The following is a 22,971-nucleotide window of genomic DNA, read 5'->3' on the forward strand; positions in this document are numbered from 1 at the left end:
AAAGTTTTCCAGAATGGAGCTGCTCATTTGTCCACAATTGATCCTGTTCGATTAAAACTCTTAGTAAATGGTCATCAATTGCGTCTATATCATAAGCTAGCTACTAAAGAGGTGTTCCTTCAGCAATTTGCTTGACAGGATGACACAAAGGTTCCTGCAGTAACAGATAAGGTTCCTACAACAATAGACAAGGTTCCTGCAGCAACTGATAATGATCCTGCAGCAACTCATCAGCTTCCTACTACAATTGAGCAAGGTAATAAAGGTAAAGTTCCTGCAACCTCTGCAGTGAACATATTTGCTACTTCATAATAAAATATTCCCATATTTTATGGGAATATTCTTCTCCGTAAATAAAATCCCATCCACATCATTCCATCCCAGGTTCTTACCTGCCATTTCACTTCATTTTGCCATCATTTTCATACAACTATAGGTACATGTATATTGTGTTTTGTTTTAATTATGCATTTATTAGCTCATTATGATTATATCGTTTTAAAATCCGCTCCACTCCCCGAAATCTTGTTAGCTTGTGTGGGCACGTGCTAGGTTAAGTTGGGGGGGGTGCTTTATGGTTAGGTTTCCAAAGTGATTAATTATCTATCCTTTTTGTTACTCTGAATTGATTTCTTTCCATCATTGTTTATTATGTTATTATTTCACGCAAGGGAATAATAAATTTTGCCGCCAGAATTGAGATATGTATAAGAATTTCAATTTAGCAAGTCTGTCAGATATTTTGGTTCAGCTACAGAGTAAAAAAATAGCAGAGTAAGAGATGGGTGGTGATCCAATTCGTCATGAGCCAACGGTTCATGAAGTGTTGCTGCAGGATGCTCTTTGTGAGCATTATTTTAGACACCACGACTGGTTGGATTACTTCTTGAAAATCAGGGATTATAACGAAGAAATTGCTACAAAATTTATGCATTCCTTTAATGAAGGAGAAGCTACAGTTAAAGGCTTGAGGCTTATTGTTACGGAGTAGAGAATAGCAGAGGTAACGTGGTTGCCGCAGGAAGGAGAACTATTTCCAGAATCTAAAGATGCAAGGACCTCCAGGGCAGAGTTCACAATTCCCATGGATGGACCCCTAATGGTGGACAAACAAGGGACTAGAAGGGTTTCTCTGCCATTAGAGTGGCCTCAAGTAGCTTTGTATGTTATGAAATACATTACATGTGAGGGGTGATATTCAAATCTGCATTCACCTCATTTTAAATTACTTAGTCATCTGCAGCATGGCTGGCGAGTGAATGTTCCTAATTTCTTATACCACTTCATTTCTACAAGCGCTAAGGCGACACAAAAAAATGGAAATCACTTTGTTAGCCATCATGGATTGGTTAAGCTACTTGTACAACGGTCCTTGAGAGACGTTTCACAAATGGAATGGGGCCTATTTGAGGATATACAATAATTTAGGGTTTAAGATGCCCCTATTGCAGATAACCCACTGGTTGAAGAAGAAAATGTTGCAGAACCCTCTTCTCCTGTAGTTGCTGCAGACAAGGATTTTCTTGTTGCTGAAGGAGCCACAATTATTATAGAGGAAGAGACGACTGAAGCAAATATGGAAAAACCCTCTACTTCTCTTCAAAGAGATTCATCAGTTCCTCAAAGAAAAGGGAAGGAGTTGGAAAGGGATGAAATAGATGAAGAACCCATGGCCCAGCTGGAGGTAACTAAGATTCCTCATGCAGCCAAGAGGCGGACAAAAAGAAAAACTCTTGCAGCAACTGAAGCAACTCCTACAACCACTCCAAAGGTTTATGTGAGAAGAGCACGTAGTAAGACACATAAGACTTATCCTGTGGGTAATTCGGTAGAGGTTATTACAGTGGAAACTTTAGAGGAAGGAAGCCCTATGGAGGATGAAATCCAAGAAAAATTTGATGAGGATAAACTAGCAAATCTTGCTTTTGTGGCACAACAATTTGAAGAAACTGTTGGAGATATTCCTCAACAATTTGAAGAAACTGTTGGAGATATTCCTGAGTAGTTTGAAGAGACTGTTAGAGACATTCTATAGCAGCCTGAGGAAAATATTGGAGAGATGCCAACATAGATTGAGGAGTTTATTGAGGAAATCCCATGGTCTAAGGTAGCACCTATTAGACCTCCTTCATCTCTAAGTAGTTTGTCTATTGTTTTAAAATTTTATAGACAATGGGAAATAGAGAGGGCTAGGTTGCAAGGGATTATTGATAAACAACAAAAAGAAATTGAAAAGAGAGATAACAGAATTGAGGAATTAGAGGCTAAGGTAGAAATAATTTCTGGTATGGTTCCTGAGTTGATGCAATGTAGGTCACCTCCAAGAGTTTATGTAGTACACTTGAAAGAGCGGTATCTGAACTTCAGGCTGAACCGCATTATTAGGGACATTAGCCCCTCCTTAGAAACACCTGAAGAATTCTTTTATGCTTACCAAACCTCTCCACTAGCTGTGAAGAATTTGCTATGTGAATTGTACTTACATTACTATGCTGTACCCTCAGACAGGGAGTGGAACCCTTTGTTGTATATTGGGGATATCCATATCAAAGATTTAATGAAATGGATCCAAAATGAGATCATCATGGGGGCACAAGCCAAGGAGTATAAAAAATTAGAGTTTGACTGTCCATTACCATTAAGGAGGGAATCGGAAGCACCAAGAGTTCTTTATTATGAGTGGCAGAAATTATTGGTAAGAGATGATGTTAAGAAATTAGTTCTTCCAATGAGAGAAGAAGTCTATCAAGCATATGAGCATTTGGTTCAAACTGGCAGGACAACTACAATAGAAGGGTTAACTCAGCGATGAAATAATTTACTAGAATAGTTGAAGCAGAGAGAACCTTATTCACTACAAAATTTTCAAGCAGCCATGCAAAGAGTCCCCAGATATATACAGTTAGATAGGGAGAAAGCCAACAACTAGCTACCATTGATCTTTCAACCCCCAATCCTTATGTGGTTGCTTTTGGCATGTCAGCCTACGAAACAAAACTATGATGCAATCACAGAAGAATCAGCTAGATGGTCTAGGCTAGAAAAAATGAAAGGATTTTATTGGAACTTGGCTTCAAGGGGGACAAGTTAGGGCACCATTGGTGATTTAAGAGTTACTGCAAGAGTCAGAAATTTTCCTTTTGTTGTAGGATCAACAAGCTCTTAAAGTTGGGGGGCATGATAAGTTGAGACTTTCTCATAGTTTTATCATGAAAACTCTTAGGTTTTTGACATCTTTTGGATTGCATAGTAGTAGTGATGTATTGTAAATTGACTATATGTATTCCATTTGTTAAACCTAAACTTATGAAATCATGTTTGAACTTTGCCGGTCTATTCTTGCAGCCATGCCATTTATTCTTGCAGCCATGTGATTTGTTCTTGTTGCTATGCAGATTATTTGGGGTAATATCATATATGAATTATTGAATGTTTTAATTAAATAAAATGCGTATGCATGTCCTTGTATGTTGTTTATATTGTAGTGCAGATAATAAATGATGCCACGGTGGATATTCTCCTTTCACGCTTGAAGAAGGAAGGATCACGTAAGAAATAACTGGAGATCAAACTGAAGAGGAGTTGAGTGAGCGCAAGGTACGGCATGGGCAGAGAAACCAAGCAACACTATCGAAGTTTAACTTTAGTGGGAATTGAATTCACAAATCATCGCCATGACATGCAAAGATTGTGGTTCAGTTTCGATCCACGTTTCCTGCAGCCAAGCTCTAGTTATCTTCTTTATCAGTCAATCATGTGCCTCTTCTTTTGGGCATGATTTGTGTTCTCTATTGTAGTTGATCTTCTTTATATTAACAAGCTCTTCCTTTTTCTTAGAGGTTAGACAAAATAGAAAGGAATAGAGCAAAGAATTTTGATAAGCATTCTTAAGTTTCTTTTCAAAATATGTAATCATTTTTAGGAAGCAATGAATAAAAGATATGTTGTTTTGATCCGTTAAAGGTAGTTTTCTGGAAGCTTGATATCACTCATCCAAGGGGGCCCACTTGGTGAGTGATCCTTTGTGTGTGCTCATTGAAATTAGTTTTTCTTTAATTGCAGTAGAAGTTCTTGCTTTGACTGTTCCTACAGCCACTAGAAATAGATCCACTGACTGTTCCTGCAGCCAAGCCTGAACAGAGTAATTTCTGTTATCTATATTAAATTTTTCCAGCATTGTCTTTAAAATTTTTTCCTGTAGCCTTTCATAATTTCCATTCTTGCCTTTCCTTTTCACATAATGTTAGTTGCTGCAATAATGCAGAATAGCCATTGAAGGAACTTAGTGCATATATAGTGCAGACCCATTTCAAGTAGTACATCCTTGGGTTGATAACTAAATAAGCACTAGCCATGAAAATAGTAACTTTACCAGATGAATGTCCAAACTTCGGGTTGATATTTCAATTAGAGTTATTATTATTATTGTTGGAGTAGAAAAATGAGACACTTTATTCTACTTTCTCCTCCTAATTGCATTTCTAAAATTCTTCAAATCAAGCCAAGGCGGCTTTCATCTTAGCTTTGTTTAGTGCCATATCAACAATCTCATCAGCGCATCTTCTTTTCTTTGTCGATTTGTTGGGAGAGGGCTCAGACATTTCAATATGGATCATTACTATTTTGAAAATAATCACCATTGGACGAGAAAATTTCATCAAATGGAACAAGAAACAGGAGTCAGAAACGGCTTAGGAGAAAAACTAGGAAAAACTTGCAGGTCGGACTTTAAAGTTTGATCTGCAAGGGAAAAACTTGACAAGCAGCTGCATGTCAGACTTTAAAGTCCGATATGTAGCTTGGGAAGGAGACTCATTATTCGTACATCAGACTTTAAAGTTCGATGTGCAAGGAAAATCAATCAAAGATTGCATATCGGACTTTAAAGTCCAATATGCAAGAAGGGAATAACAACTTTGCAGGTCAGAGAAAAAACTCTGACCTCCACTTTGCATCAAACAAAATGCCCATCGGACTTTAAAGTCTGACTTGCATCAAACAAAAACTACAAGACTATGCACACCGGACTATAAAATCCAATGTGCAAAAACACAAACTAACTCCTTCCTGCAGGTCGGACTTTAAAGTTCGATTTGCAAGTTACAAAAGCAACCCAACTACAGGTCGGAGTTTAAAGTTTGACCTGTCAGTCACTTAACACAAGGAAAACTGACACATCATACTTTAAACTCTGATATGCTGACATGACTCATTGAAGAGCAGACTTTAAAGTCTGACCTATCAGTCAAAACATAAAAACTTTCTAACTTCTAAATGACCAAACATAAAGACAAAAAATGAAAAGTGACTAATCGACGAGGTTGATTAATCTTTTTTGGAGGACGTGACGTATAAAATAGACCAGTTTTGTAGGGCTACCTCACGATTTTGACCATACTAAAATCGAAGACAATAGCTGGCTTTGACTGGGAAACAAGCTTCACCACTTGAAGATTGCAAAATCCTAACTCCAAGTGCTTGTATCCATTGGGCTATAGAGTCAAATGACAAAGACATAGATGAAAAGAAGGATGATATGACTGAAAATGAGACTCAATCTTGTGCAACTGCACTTATTAAAAATAAAACTAACCTAACCTACATTGGTTGACAATTGAAACCTCCCTAAATGAAACCATTAATAGGCTTTCCAAAATAGTTGCTTTTTTTCAGCAGCTTGCAATGCCTTGCATGATCATAAGAAAATTTGTATAGATGGAGCACGAACAAGGGTACTAGAACTTGATGCAACACTCTTTGGAAAAGATGAACAAATCCACCTTCCTCTTGGGATGAATCATATGTGCTACTGTCCCAAAGTGGAGTTTTGAAACTAGTCTGCTCTTGCTTAGCTAAATACATTTTTTTGGCTTCTTTCTCAAGTATATCCTCAAGCTCATGTACAAGTGGGACCTGTGGCTTTCCATTAGCCTCCAACCAAGCAAGATGTCTATTTGGACATCCTCTTGATCGTACAAAGATTGAATCCTTCTTACTAGCTGCAACTTGATCAACTAGTTTTTCAACCATAACAACCTCATGCTGAATGGAATAATCTTCTTCATGTGATTCAAATCGAAACATTATTGTATTGTATTCCTTAGTAGGTTGTTCACAAGAGAATCGTCAACAAGACTTGAACACAACTCTTCTATAGTGCTCATGAAAAGATCTTCATCAAGTTTTGGGGTAGGTCTCTTATGCAAGATACATCCAAGTTCATTACCTTGGGACATGAAAGCATTAATTTCAACTTGATTGGGATCTTCGTGCATGTTCACCTTTTTACATCTCATGATGTGTTTGTCCTCCTCCATGGTACCTGGCATGGTCTTTTCTTTTTGTTCAATATCTTTCTGGAACTACATAAACCAAATTTGAGAGTCGCCAGCTATGTATGCTTCCTCCTCTTGGAATAGACAAACAAGATCACTTTGTTCAGATTCAGAGTCATCCACTGCTACATTTGTTGATGGTGCCTCAAGTGCAAGCCCTTCTGGTGGCGAAGGAATCTTGTCTTGATTTATAGCTACATAACTAGGAGTAGTATTTGGATATGACCTCCTAGGAATGTCTTCATAAGGGGAAGAAAATAGACCTTGAGCTATTTGCATTTTGAGGGAAAGCAACTCATTAGCCAACCTCTGCACTATGGTATTTACTCTCTTGGTAGACCATGATCTCAAAGAAGAGTTTTCTTTGGACCCATTTGGCTCTATCTTTATCTTACCCGCAAGGATAAGATCCACTTTAATCTCAACTATTAAGGTTTGTGCAGCTGTAAGGTCTCTTGGAACTGCTATTCTCAACAAGAAACTCACCTCAGGTGACTGAGCATTGATGAAGAAGAACTTCAAATTTGCAGTAGTAGGCTGAGAAGCAACCAGGATGCGGTTATGCAGCTTATTGAATTTAGCAACAAATTCCCACATGAGCTCTTGCAGTTCCTTCTTCATTTGAGTCAATTGTGCCAAGAGAGCATGCTCATCTTTTGCAAGTTTGAACCTTGCCTCAAACCTTGTTTTGAGGCTATCCCAACCTATGATAGAACTATTTGGCAAATGGTAAAATAAATCAGCAGATACACCTTGTATGGTTTCAATAAATAACATTATAGATACATCTTCATTCTCAACTCCTAAAACAACACATGCAATATAAAAAGTAGCGATGTTCTCATTAGGATGTTGAGCACCATCTCCCAAAAACTTGGGAAAGTTCTTCTACGAACCATCAGGAAGAACATGTAAGGGTAGAGTCAGGTTGAATGGACCAAAAGTATTCCCCCAAGGACCTTGAGCAACCATTTTACATATCCTTGGTGAAATTTTGATAAATTATAAGATAAGGAATTACAATGAATAGGATACTAGTATACTTCAACCAAAAGCATGAGGCTTTTGGATGCGTATCATATCCCCAATAGAGTCACCAAAAAAATGTTGGGTGAATATTTGGTCACTAGCATACCAATGACAAAATATATAATTCACACATAGCTATGTTGAGAAATTAACCTTTTCTCTTAGCAAGAGGAGATTCCCTTTGAAATTTCTTCTCTAATTAACAAGAAACTAAAATTTGTGGGTAAAATTTGGGCATATAACTCTTTTTTTTTAGAGTTTATGTATTTTCCCTCCACTTGCTATAATTCTCTATCACTTATGGTACTTAAAGAAATGAAAAAACTAATTCCAATAGTTACACCAAAACTTACAATCAAGAAGCACAAAGTCTTTCTTAAATGTAATTCTAACTAAACTAATGATCACAAATGCTAAGAAATTAAACTTGCAGCTCAAAGTCTTCAAGTGTAATTTCCCAATCCCTAAAACTACAAGTAATAGCAACAATACAAAGCCTACCAATAATCTCTTAACATGATAAAATTTCCCAAATATATTGTTAGCTCAAAGTCTACTCAACACACTTGGAAATCTCTTTCAATAACATAGACAAATCTGCTAGCAAAATTTTAATATATATAAGAACGATTGTGAGAACTAAATATGGGAGTAATTCCAATCACCACCACAATCTTCTACTCACTCAAAGTTGACGTCTAATGGATTGCTTTCTTATATTACTTTGAATCCAATTTACATCCAAAAAATCTTAGTTGGCACAAAATTTCGGCAGAGTTTTGCTAAGCATATAAAAGATAAATATTTACAAATGAGGGTCATCCTTATATAGGAAAAGAGTGGAGAAAAATGTGGGCATAGTTGACTAACTCAATTGCATAGTCTCACTTGACTATAGCTTATGCATTAAAAAAATGTGCAGCTGTAAGAAAATTTGCAGCGCCTAAAGATGTAGCTACATGAAAAGATAGTGTCAATGAGACACTTTATTCTACTTTCTCCTCCTCATTGCATTTATGAAATTCTTCAAACCGAGCCAAAGCAACTTGCATATTAGCTTGGTCTGGCGCCATATCAACAATCTCATCAGCACATCTTCTTTTCTCTATCAATTTCCTAGGAGAGGGCTCGAACATTTCAACATGGATCATTACTGTTTTGCAAATGATCACCATTGGATGAGCAAATTTCATCGATTGCAACAAGAAATAGTAGTCAGAAATGACTTCGGAGAAAAAGTAGGAAAAAAATGCAGGTTGGACTTTAAAGTCTGATTTGCAAGTTTAAACAAACATCACATGTAGGTTGGACTTTAAAGTCCAACCTACAAGGGAAAAATTTGACAAGAAGCTACATGTCAGACTTTAAAGTCTGATAGGCAGCTTGTGAAGGAAACTCAATATTTGTACAATGGACTTTAAAGTCCGATGTGCAAGGAAAATCAATCAGGGATTGTATATCAGACTTTAAAGTCCGATATGAAAGAAGGGCATAACAACTTTGTAGGTTGGATAAAAAACTCTGACCTGCACTCTGCATCAAACAAAATGCACGTCGAACTTTAAAGTCCAACTTGCATCAAACAAAAACTGCAAGACTATGCACATTGAACTTTAAAGTCCGACGTGCAAAAACACAAACTAACTCCTTCCTGCAAGTTGGACTTTAAAGTTTGATCTTCAAGTTACAAAAGCAACTTGACTGTAGGTTAGACTTTAAAGTCCGACCTGTCAGTCACTTAACACAATGGAAACTGGTACATTGGACTTTAAAGTCTGATATGCTGACATGACTTACTGAAGGTCTGACTTTAAAGTCTGACCTGTCAGTCAAAACACAAAAACTTTCTAACTTCTAAACGACCAAACATAGAGATAAAAAATGAAAAGAAACTAATCAACGAGGTTGATTAACCTTTACTGGAGGATGTGAGCTATGAAATGGACTAGTTTCATAGGGCTGCCTCATGATTTCAACCATGCTGAAATCAAAGACAACACATTTATTTGAGCAATACTTTTGAGTATTATTTATGTTATCATGGTAATCTTACTAAACCTCAGTATTTGTGGATATCTAGATTTAGATAGGGTAGGTGACATTGACAATAGAGGATCCACTAGTGGTTATATCTTTACTATGTGTGGTGGTGCTATTAGTTAGATGAGTAAGCAAAAAGCTATAGTCACTTTGTCCACAATAAAAATAGAGTATATGGCAAATACTCATTCTTGTAAAGAAGCTATTTGTCTTAGATAGTTGTCTACCTATATTGGGTTTGATATAAGATTGGTCACTATGTATCATGATAGTTAGAGTGTCATTTTCTTAGCAAATAATCTGAGTTTCCATGCCAAAACAAAGCACATTGATGTTTAGTTACTTTTTGTTTGAGATATGGTAAAAGATTGGAAGGTAAAATTGGAGAAGGTTGACACTTTGATAAATGTTGCAGATGCATTGACGAAACCACTGAGCACAAAGAAGCTTGGATGTAGAATAGGAACATTCTGATTCTATGGGACTCTCAACCCCCTATAGTTGATCTATGGGCTATATGAAAGGTCTTCGACAAGTGGGAGAATGTTGGGATTAAGGTATCTCACCCTCTACAAATTCTAACATTGATTACTGCATTTATTCGTTATATTTATTTATTAAATTTTAATTAGTTAATTACCTACAAATGTTTATTCATCTAGTAAGACTCATAGAATTGGTGGGATCCTACTTCACGATGACAATATGACACATATGTTGCACATGTAAAGGTAGGTGTTCCACTTTGAGGATCTTGACAAGTGTCATGTTATGATAGAATCTATGATGATTATTATGACACACTTACATATGATAGCCTATGGTAGAGTCTATGATAGAATTGAACAAGTGTTAGGAGATAAATTTTGCATGGAGAAGGTTGGCATCCAATTTGGGTTATGAAAAGTTGTAAGAGAATATGTTATATATTGTTCAGTTATGATAAATTCTCTTACATTTTAAGTGTTGCGAATTATGATAATATTTATGACAGATTCTTATGATAGTTGTAAGATGCATAAGAGAATATTTCGTACCTTTGTATAGTAATATTTGTTTGCCCAAATGGGGAGGTTTGAATGGGGAGTTATTTTGAGATGTATATATGTCATTTTCATGCTTTTTAGTGGCTAAAAAATAGTGCCAAAAGTTTTGCATGACCCTGTTGGTTCTCAAATCAATAGATTGGAGAAGTTCTAAGGTTATGCCTGATCTTGTCTTTGAACCTTCCAATTGATTTGGCCAACTAATAGAGTGAACCTTTCAAGGTTTCTAACTCCCTCACTTCAGGCTCTGCAGAACCTAGGCGGGTGTATATACTCACCAACTGATCTTCTTACTTGTTGATTTTTATAGAAGATTTCAGACTGTATCTTCTAGTTCTAGTTTTATCTCAAAGTGACATTTGTCTTTGGGACAAATTATCTTACTATTCTAATTATTTTAACTTCTCCTACTTCTTGATTATCTTTTCTAACTGATTAATTCTTGCTTCAATCTGATTCCTACTATCTTTACTTCTTACTTGTATTCTCTACTTTTATATCCTACTAACATAGAAATGAAACTACAAATGTGTGGATAAATGATTTGAATTGAATTTTATATGCAACTAGACTAGTGCCTTATTTATTTTAGGCAATAGAGTCATTCACTTGGAAACCCTATGTATAAATATGAAAGACAAATTTTAAATCCTCCATTGGATGGATATGTCAATTACCTAACCCTCAATGTTACAATTAGATGTCTTCAATTAAAATTAGTCTGACTGAATTTAACTCATAGAAAGACAAATCAGAATAAAATGTAAATAGTCGCCTTTTGTCTCCGATGCACTCTATATTTTTCTAACTTGCAATTACAACATAAATTCTTCACACAAGGATTTAAGATAACAACCACTTTCTTCAAATGGCTATGGCAGGGAATAGATCTGAAGAGAAATTTACTACAACACAATAGAGAAGAAGGAGCACTGACTGTATTTTATTTATTCATATCTAATAATCATTTACAAATCTATTTGATTATATCTATTACAATTGATCCTTTTTATTTACTATTTAATATTTTACATATAAATATCATATATTAGGGTTACATCACTTCACTTCATCTATCACTTCTCTCAGTTTGGTGCCTTTCTGACAATTTAGTTGTCATGTAACTGTCTTTCTTTCATGCCATTTCAGCATAGGTTATACCAATTAGCTACTACTAGTGTGATTTTGATCTTTGGGTTACCTATGTCGAACACATCTTGGATGATTCTTATCGGGATTATTTTAACTATCGTCTTACCAAAAAAATGTATGCTCGACTTCACAAATTATCCCAATGAAGATTTTCACCTTTGATTCTACCTTTCACTGTAAGTTATTTCGATAGAGGTATTTAGTCGAGAGTGTGCTATCGAAGTAGCTGTTTCGATGTCATTACATATACTCGCTTTCAGAATAGGCTATTCTATCCAATTATAGGTGATTCATTATCCCGATCTCATTAGTTACATCGATAAGGATTCCTTCTCCATTTTCCTTTTATTTCCATAGGTTTCCCCGATATTTATTTCTCAGTCATAAGTTTGTAATCGAGATAGTTCTCCCAACATTATTCTGTCTATTTACCATCGGGATAGTTTTAATGGTCATCATCCCTTTGATGTGCTATTCCAACTTCATAAGTTATTCTGATGCATCCTCTTGTATACACCATTTGGATAGCCTTTTGAACTTACCCCTATCTTATATATAATTTTGGTAAGACTTATATCGTTATTGCTATCTTGAAAGGTGTGCATCGAGATAGTTTACTCTATTAGTATTGTAAAATACCATTTGTCTGCCTTCAATAGCTATTTTGATAGGCAGTCAAGACCTCATGTTTGACATTGCTATCTTGATATCGGTATCTAACATTGATTTATCAAATCGGAATAGGTATTCTGATATATACATGAAATATTGACTTGTGAAGGTTAGTTTACTGATCTTTCTAGGGTTTATCAAGAATTTTTCATATGTCATTAAGGCATAATGGAGACAATATGTGGGACTCTATGTTAGGTAAAAGGAGACTTCTACAGCTTCCACCTTTCACCACTTTAAATACAAAAGATTGGTGATCTTGTCAGGGGTATTTTTATGAAAATTTAGGGTTCCAATAGTGGCTCTGTCTGGGGATGTATGCCCCCTATGGGCATAGCAAGAATCCATCTATCTTTGGTGTAAACAGACCATGTGCCAATCACATCACTTTTGCAAATTACATTAAGACTGCATCTGGTGGCCCTAGGCTGCCAAAAACTAAACATTGATTTTTTCTTAGATTAAATACCTAGTTTTCATCATGTATTATCTCAATGGCTTGGTACATACTATTGTGCAATCTGATTCCATCATAAAGCCTATCAATTGTCATCTTTCCATGTTTACTATATATGTTATAATGTCTTTTGTGGTCATCTCCATATTCTATAATAAAATCACGGTAAGGATCCTTTGAACTATTTTATTTTCCTTTCTTCGTCACAAGAGACCTCAAACTTTGATAAACTATCATACCCTCATATTTATGAAAATCTACCTTTTCAAATCATTCATGATTTACATATTTTTCACTACCGGTTCCTATCTTCTGGGCATACTGCATATTATTTGTTTGACCATGGTTTTCACCTTCTATTCTATCTTTAGGTAAAATTATTTTAGGAGTGTCATCATTAGGATTTGAAGAATAATTATTTTCCTCCTCTAGTACTGCTTCACAATACACCATATTATTACCACAAAAATTGTGGAAGTCATTTTTGGATGGATTTACCTCTATGTGATGATCATATTGCATACCCTTGTCTGATGTACCTTATTCCATAAACTCCTTTTCCTCTGTGGGTTTTTTACTACATGATTTCATCATAATACTACCCATGTTATTTCTTCACATATCTGTATTGTCCATACTGTCTAAATTTTTTTCTTTTTATAAAATGGATTTGGGAACACATAGAGGTATTTATCAAGTACACTATGGTAGTATACCATTTCATCATCGCTACCTGAATCATTATAAAGATGATTTATAAAAAATTGAAAATGATCTTTATACTCATATGACTCTTCAATTTATTGGTCATCATATGTGCTCTCACTTTCATTAATGTATTTATCAGGGAAATATGAGGACTCATCACATAAAGTTTTTTCCAAATTACACCCATCCTCTACCATGTCATCACCCAACTGATTTGAAAAAAAATTGAAGCTATTTCCAAGTGTATGTGAACATTCTATCCACTGTCCATGATACACCTCATTTTCCTTTCTTGCATTTCTCTGATATTCTCTGTCCAAAAGATTTAAAATTTGTTTACTATTGAGTGAATATTCTACTTCTTCTTTGTTACTGATACATCCTTCTATTTCTAGCAAAGTGTCCTCATGGATTTTAGGTATGGATGCTTCCTAACTTTCCTCATAATTGGGGTATTCCTCTTCATCGATTTCTTCAAGTTCTGACTCCGAATTGTGAACACCATCAATTGTTTCCTCATCGAATGGGCCTTTTAAAGGGATAACTGATTCTCCTATTTATTTGTTGTCATTTTCTTCTCTTATGTTGATGTTACTCTTCTCATGCACACCATGTAGTGCCTTGTTCATCTCCATAGCAATCAAACATGCTAATTGCAAATTATCAGGTCCGCATCCCCTCATGAGTAATTCCATAATTGTATATATATTAGGCCTTATATCATTAGGTATTTACAAATAAGTCGTCATCATTCTACCAATTAATATTTTTATAGATTCACCTTCCTTTCTCCTTATATTGAAGAATGCATTAATATGTACCGAAGGATCAATATAATGATTTGTTTGAATTTGATTATGGAATGTAGAACATTGTGGAGAGTGGGTTGAGAGATTGATGACAAATACATTTTATTCAATGACACCATAGAACTCCTCTATGAACCACCATTCAAGTTCCTCCCATGATGAGATGCTTTGCAGGGACAATAACCTAGAAATCTGCTCTGCAACATCTTCTAGTGTCATCATGAATAGTTTCATGATAAATTCTTCTGAGGAAATCTCAAAAGTTTCAATAAACCAATAATGCTTTCAAATGCCTAATCATTGATTCACTTTCCTCTCCATGGAACCTCAACATATTTTTTTTCGCTCATAGAGAAGATTTTCTGAACACTCAAGAATATCATTAAAACCCAATGGCTCATATAGTTAAGGAATATATCTTTCTTTCTATGGTTGTAGCAGCCATTGTTGTTGTGTGCATTACATTCTAGGACATGGGGCTTCATAAGAATATGGGTATTGGTACGTTTTGGATGCTAGATTGTTGCAGTAATTAGTTTCTTCATTAATATTTTTTTATAGAGTTTCCACCTCCTTCATGAAGGACACAATTCTTTTCTCTCCTTCTGAGTTCTTCTCCACAATAGAGTTCCTTTTACCAACTGCAACAAATCCTTTGAAAGAAACTTAGATTTATAATATTTTTGACTCTCTCCCAATGGTGACCAAAGATCCTGTAATCGTCCCTAGTAGAGTCGCCAATCTGTTGGTTCTCAAATCAATAGATTGGAAAAGTTGTAAGGTTATGCCAGATCCTATCTTCGAACCTTCCAATTGATTTGGCCAACTAATAGAGTGAACCTTTCAAGGTTGCTAACTCCCTCACTTCAAACTCTGTAGAACCTAGGCGGAAGTACCTACTCACCAACTAATCTTCTTACTTGGTGCTTTTTAGAGAATATTTCACACTGTATCTTCTACTTCTAGTTTTATCTCAAAGTGGCATATGTCTTCGGGATAAATTATCTTACTATTCTGATTATTTTAACTTCTCCTACTTCTTGATTAACTTTTCTAACTGATTAATTCTTGCCTCAATCTAATTCCTACTATCTTTACATCTTACTCCTATTCTCTACTTTTATCTCCTACTAACATAGAACTAAAACTGAAAATGTGTGGATAAGTGATTTGAATTGAATTTTATATGCAACTAGAATAGTGACTTATTTGTTTTGGGCAATAGAGTCATTCACTTGCAAACCCTATGTATAACTCTAAAAGACAATTTTAAATCCTCCCTTGGATGGATCTGTCAATTACCTAACCCTTAATGTTACAATTAGATGTCTTCAATTACAGTTAGTCTGATTGAATTTAACTCTCACAGAAAGACCAATCAGAATAAAATGCAAATAGCCGCCTTTTGTCTCAGATGCACTCTATATTTTTCTAACTTTCAATTACAACATAAAATCTTCACACAAGGATTTAAGATAACAACCACTTGCTTGAAATGGCTATGACAGAGAACTAATCTGAAGAGAAATTTACTATAGCACAATAGAGAAGAAATTTATAAATATGTTTTATTATATCTATTACAATTGATCCTTTTTCTTTACCATTTAATGTTTTACATATAAACATCATATATTACGGTTACATCGCTTCACTTCATCCATTAGGTCTCTCAGTTTGGCACCTTTCTGACAATTCAGTCACCACGGGTAAATGTCTTTCTTTCATGTCATCTCAGCATAGGTTACACCGATGAGTTACTACTAGTGTGATTTTGATCTTCAGGTTACTTATGCCGAACACATCTCGGATCATGCTTATCGTGATTGTTTTAACTATCGGCATACCAAAAAACTGTATGCCCTTCACAAACTATCTCGATGAAGATTTTCACCTTTGATTCTGCCTTTCATATACTCACTCTCGAAATAGGTTGTGCTATTAGATCATAGGTGATTCATTATCTCGATCTCATTAGTTACACCGATAAGGATTCCTTCTCCATTTTCCTTTTATTGTCATAGGTTTTCCTGATATTGATTTCTCAGTCATAAGTTCATAATTGGGATAGTTCTCCCAACATTATTCTATCTATTTACCATCGGGATAGTTTTAATGGTTGGCATCCTGTTGATGTGCTACTCTGACTTCATAAGTTATTCCAATGCATCCTCTTGTATACACCATTTGGATAGCCTTTTGAACTTACCCCGATCTTATATATAATTCCAACAAAACTTATATCGGCATTGCTATCTCGAAAGGTGTTGGTCGAGATAGTTTACTCTATCGGTATTGCAAAATACCATTTGTCCACCTTCGATAGCTATTCCGATAGGCAGTCAAGACCTCATGTTTGGCATTGCTATCATGATATTGGTATCTAATAGTGATTTATCAGATCAAAGTAGGTATTATGATATATACATGAAATGTTGATCGGTGAAGGTTATTTTACTAATCTTTCTTGGGTTTATTAGGAATTTTTCATATGTCATTAAGGCATAATGGAGACAATATGTGGGACTCTATGTTAGGTAAAAGGAGACTTCTGTAGCTTCAACCTTTCACCACTTTAAATACAAAAGCTTGGTGATCTTGTCAGGGGTATTGTTATGAAAATTTAGGGTTCCAACAGACCCCATCTTGTATCTTCATCTAGAAGTTACCTCTTGAGTTGTATTTCTCTATATAAGGTAGTGTTGAAGAGTATTAGTCAAGTTGTGTTTTACAGGTGAAATGTTATGTTTCCAAAATTGATCTAGATTGTGGGGTTGTTAGCTCTCGACTCCCATTGAAGAAGCTAAGTGATGGTATTGGGTTGTATCCATTAGTTTACTAGAATACAAAGTACTATGCTTTAGTAGTGTGGAGTTTTTCTCCTAAAAAAGGGTTTTCCCCATGTTATATCGTGTTATATGGTATGATCTTTATGTATGTTTAATATCTCTATTTAAATGTGTTTTTGATGGTCTAATAATTAAGATTTGTAAAGAAAAATTGCACTATCTTCCCCCTTATATTAGTGTGAGAAAGTATTTTCCACACCTTAACTTCCTTTCATAGATGTAAGTTTGTTACCTAAAGAATGTTTATGATGGTCAAATACCCTACTATTATTATTTTTATTGCATTTTATTAGATCCTAAACTTTAATATTATATATACTATGATCATAAAAAATTAGAAATCTTTCAAATTTTCATATCTCTGTTTAATAAAATAAATCTTTAATAAATAAAATAATTTAAAACTGTCTTTTTAATACTTTTCAAATAAATATACTTCATATTTCCATACTACCTATATTTTTTTATTTTTAATTAATTGTAAAAATTATAAATTAACGAATGTGTTCTATACTTTGTTATATTCTAAAGATTTTTATTTCCCGTATGAGACGCGATGTATCAATAACAAACATAAAAAACCACTAACTTGTCCGTAATATTATGAGGATTATCCTTTTGCAGACAATTAGAATAAGAATAAAGTAGATATATTTTGGAATTCATTTGTCCACAATAAGAAATTAATACGTTCATTTCTTTGTTTGGAATTCATTTGTCCATATGCAGCTTCGAAGCTCAGTTGGTGAAGAAGGTGGTGAACGACATAATCAAGACACTGGACAGGGTACCCTTAGAAGTTGCGAAATACCCAGTGGGATTGGAAACCGTGAAAAAGGCTGTCATTCAGAAATTGCATCTCGATTCAGCCCAAACAGTGATTAAAGTTGGAATATGGGGAATAGGTGGTATTGGCAAGACCACCGTTGCAAAGGCCGTGTACAATGAAGTCTATGGTAGTTTCAATGCTACTTCCTTTGTATTTAATGTCCGCTCCACTAGCCTTACAAAATTGCAGGGACAAATTCTCAAAGATTTGATCAACTATGAGAAAGAACCACCATGTGTTGAAGAGGGCAAATTTTTATTGAGACATCGTTTGCGAGGAATACGTATTCTTGTCATTTTGGATGACGTGGATGATCGCGTGCAATTAGATGCCTTAGCTGGGCTTTGGCTGTCCCGTGGCAGCCGGTTAATCATAACTTCTAGAGATAAACACATTCTCAATGCTGCTCAGATCTCATTGGAATACATTTTCCAGATAAGCGGATTGCAGAAAACTGAAGGTCTCCAGTTGTTTTGTTGGCATGCCTTCCTCAAACCTTCCCCAATTCCCAGCTACGAAGATCTCTCCAAAAGAATAGTGGAGGCTTGCAAGGGCCATCCTCTCTCCCTGGAAGTTATTGGGGCCTTCTTATATGGTAAGCAAAATGACACAGATATTGAGTGCTGGAAAGAAACTCTTGACAACATTGCAATCAATAGGGACATTTTTAAAACACTCAAGATCAGTTATAGTGGTCTTAGTGCTGAGGAAAGAGAAATATTTTTGGATGTCGCTTGCTTTTTCATTGGGGAAGGCACAACTAATCCCATTCTTTTCTGGAAATTCATGTACAAGAATGTGCACACAACTATCACTAATCTTTCAATGAAGCTGCTTATAAAAATAGACGAGAAAGGTGTGTTTGATATGCATGACCTCGTCCGGGATATGGGTAGAATCATTGCCGAAAAAGGTAAAACTCGGCAATGGCAGATGACCCAGTCGAGCAGCTTAGTCGACATTGTTAGCAATATCAATAAGTCTGGCCTTCATCTCTATAAATGTTATCCAGGATGGCGTAAAATGTTGTGCACACCTAGTCTTCGCTATCTTCATTTGGAGCATGTGCAAATAGAAGATAACATGGAAAGTTTTCATGCAAATTTGAGATGGCTAAGGGTAGATTCTTGCTCTATTTCAAGTACGAAACATAGCTCAAATTTATTCAAGGAGGCAAATTTAGCACTAAAGAAGAAATGCACATCTGTTGTGCGAAGCAAATCGCAATTGAGGATCTTGGACATCACTGATTGCAGTTCCTTAGAAAAGCTCCCTGACACTATTGGTAATTTGACAGAGTTGCAGTCCTTGAAATTGTGTAGATTTCAGATGTTGACACGTATCCCTAACACCATCGCCAACCTCTCACAACTGCTATACTTGAATTTGACTTACTGTGAAAATTTAAGTTACCTTCCTGAAACCATTGGTAATTTGTCACAGCTCCAGTACTTGAATTTGACTTACTGTAAAAATTTAAGTCACCTTCCTGACACCATTGGTAATTTGTTACAGCTGCAGTACTTGAATTTGTCTAGATGTCTGATGTTGGAATGTCTCCCTAACACCATTGCCAACCTCTCACAACTCCTATTCTTGAACTTGACTTACTGTGAAGGTTTAAGTTGACTTCCTGAAACCATTGGTAGCTTGTCCCAGTTGCAGTACTTGAACTTATCTTGTTGTAAAATCTTAATTGGCCTTCCTGACAGCATTGGCAAGCTATCGCAGTTGAAGCAATTAAGTCTGAGCTGGTGCGAAAGATTGCAGAGCCTTCCTGAAAGCATTAGCAACTTGTCAAAGCTGGAAAGGTTGGATTTGCTGAGTTGTAGTTCTGCATGGAAGTCAATTCCTTTTGCCTTTTTGATCCAGCCAAAACTAACCCTTTTAGGATTACCTCTCCGGCTGGAAGAGCGTCGGAGATTTTTAACGGAGAATCAAGATCAAATAATGCAGCGGATAGCACGAGATTCTAGTCAAGTTTTTGGAAAATTCATGGCGCGATTTAGGGAAATCGCAGACAATGAAAGTCGTAAGTAAAGCTATCTTCAATTTTGAATGCTATATTTTATAGCCTATCTTATAATTTGAAGGATTGAAATATTTGCTTTTCTGTATTTGCATGAAATTGTAAAACAATGCACTGCCTGCGAAAATTACTAATAGAAACAAATATTTGTTTACACTTCATAAAAATGAAAACATCATCAATCACTTCTCTTCTCTTATAGAATTGTTATGGCTATGTTTGATTTTCACCAACAACAATCTAACTTCTAAACTGATAGAAGAAAACAACTCCCAGTATTCAGCGAACAAGGCAATCCACTGTTCTGCGAGGTATTCATTGAGATCCTTAGTGAGGATGTCTAAGAGGCGAGATTCAGGAATCCACTTGGGGCCGCTAATGTCACTCCCTATTTCACCACCTTTTTGCTGTCCCCAAGATTGTCCTGAATTACATGCTGAGCACGTTAATCTCTTGGTAGATCTGCATCCTCTTCGACCAATTGCCACATGTAAAACAGGTCCAAAATATGATTATAAACTGAAATAAGAACACAAAACAGAGTGAAACTGAGCATTAGATCAGAGAGAAATGACTGAATAATCTAGTTTTTATTATATTCAATTCAATAACATACAATCATATTACATTTGATTGCTGTTAAAATCAACAGCTTCATATTTATAGTTGAGCTGAGAACCTTCTAAAATTCTAGAGCATTTTAAAACTGGAATGTTCTTTTTTCTATACATCTTTTAGTTGTTTCTCTTTTTCTAAAAAATTCTCTCTATAAAATTCCTTATTTTATAGGCAATCTTATTCCTTAACATCCCCACTTAAGATTGGCTAGAATATTACAAAGAAGACACAAAGAAGATACAATGAAGAGGGGAATATTATAACACTATCCTCCCTTAATGTTCACCTCTAATATACGAATCATTCCTCTTAATTTTAGAAATTTGACCTCATTCATACTTTTAGTAAATATATCAGTTGTTTGTTCCTCACTTCGACAAAATTGTAGAATGACTGTAGCTGCATGGACCAAACCCTAAATGTAGTGAACATCAAGCTCAATATGTTTTGTTTTAGCATGGAAAACTAGATTGTTGGCAACATGGATGGTTCTTTGATTGTCACAATGCAAATTAGTAGTAGAACTTTGGGGAAAACCAAGCTCCAATAAAATATTTTGAATCCAAATTAGTTCTTTTCCTACTTTTGTTGCTCTATATTTTGCTTCACATGAAGACAGTGATGCAGTTGTTTGTTTTTTGTTGCTCCATGTAATTAGACCTAACCCAAGTTGAAAAACATAACCTCTTATAGATTTTATGTCATCTATATCACCTCCCCAGTTTGAATCTGTATATCCTACTGGAGAAAAAAAAAATTTATAACCATAGAGGATGCCAAACTGTAGTGCTCCATGAATGTGTCTCAAAATTCTCTTAATAGCCAACCACGTGCTGTATATAGGTGCCTTCATAAATCCTGATACTAGATTGAATGCAAAATTAATATATGGTCAAGAATGAGTTAAATAAACTAAGCTACCAACAAGTTGTCTATATAAAGTGGCATCAATGCTTTTAGAAGTACATTCTTTCGTAAGCTTGAACCCCAATTGAAAAGGAGTAATAGTTGCCTTGAATTCAAACATGCTATTTTTTCTTAAAAAATCTAAAGCATACTTCGATTGTGATATGAATAACCCATCATGGATTCTACAAACATGTAGTCCAAAAAAATGTTGAGTTCTTCCAAATCACTCATATGAAATGCCTTCTTAAGATCATATTTTAAATATTTGGTTGAACAATAAATAAATCATCTACCTAAAATCAAACAACAATAATATAATCTTTGACTTTCCTCACATGAAGATTTGGATCATATTTACACTTTTTAAACCCATGAAGTAGAAATTACCTATCAATCTTCTCATTCGATGCTCATGGCGCTTGTTTTAGATGATAAAATGACTTCTTTAATCTACAAACATGATTAGGCTTTTTGTAATCTATAAAACCTGGTGCTTGATCCATATATATTTCTTCATATAAATCTCCATTTAGGAAAGCATTTTTAACATCCACTTTATGAATATGCGACCCAAGACTTGCAGCCAAAGAAAGAATAATTCTAACTATATTCAAGTGAATGATAGGAGAAAAGGTTTCTTCATAATCAACACCCTCTTTTTTATTAATCTTTAGCAACCAATCTAGCTTTGAATTTTTTCAATAGCACCATCTGATTTAAATTTTTTTTTGTAAACCCATTTACAACCAATAATATTCTTACCTTTAGGATGGGGCACAAGTACTCAAATGTTGTCCTTTAGTAATGCACCATATTCCTCTTTCATATCTTTTTTCCATTCTTTATTTCCTCTAGCTTCTTTATACTAGTTTGGGTAATGTATCTATAATACTTTGGCAATGAGAGCACTATCATTCCTTCCTTGGTTCTCAGGTCCTTGACTGTAGCTTTCTTCAATAGTCCCTATCTTTTGTCAAGCTGAAATATCATCTTCTTCATCATCACTTCCTGCAAATTAAGGCTAGTCACAAAAATTAGTTTATTTATTAGTGCATACTTGATCCTTAATGATATAGGAAGCATTATTTGTTAGAGAGTGAAAATAAGTGGCTAGAAATTGTGAATGTTCATCAAACTTTACATCTCTACTAAAACAATTTTTTTTTTTGTTGTCAAATCATATAACCTACCTGTAAGCCTTCGATTCTTGACTAAAACCTATAGATAGACATTTATGACTCTTTGGTTTTAACTTTTTCCTTTTTTCATCTAGAATGTGTGCCCAAGCAATACACTCAAATGCTTAAAAATACCCAATGTGATGCTTCTTACCACTCCTTGCTTCTTTAGGAGTGATATTTGGGAGGGATTTGGTAGGGATTCTATTCACAATATGTGTAACATAAGAAATAACCTAACTCCAAAATATATTATGCAAAATTTTGGAATGCAACATGCAAGAGGCCATTTCTAAAAGAGCTCTATTCAT

General features: G+C 35.1%; 1 protein-coding gene across 1 annotated transcript; it reads left to right on the top strand.

Annotated features, from left to right (window-relative positions):
* Positions 1–2,287: 2,287 nt before the first annotated feature.
* Positions 2,288–19,966, top strand: LOC131875266 (disease resistance protein RPV1-like). The gene is made up of 3 exons (XM_059219340.1): positions 2,288–2,352; positions 17,827–19,446; positions 19,639–19,966. Exons 1-3 carry the CDS (start codon positions 2,288–2,290, stop codon positions 19,964–19,966), a joined length of 2,013 nt encoding a protein of 670 aa, XP_059075323.1.
* Positions 19,967–22,971: the final 3,005 nt, after the last annotated feature.

This window comes from Cryptomeria japonica, chromosome 4, assembly GCF_030272615.1.
Source record: "Cryptomeria japonica chromosome 4, Sugi_1.0, whole genome shotgun sequence".
NCBI classification, from domain to species: domain Eukaryota; kingdom Viridiplantae; phylum Streptophyta; class Pinopsida; order Cupressales; family Cupressaceae; genus Cryptomeria; species Cryptomeria japonica.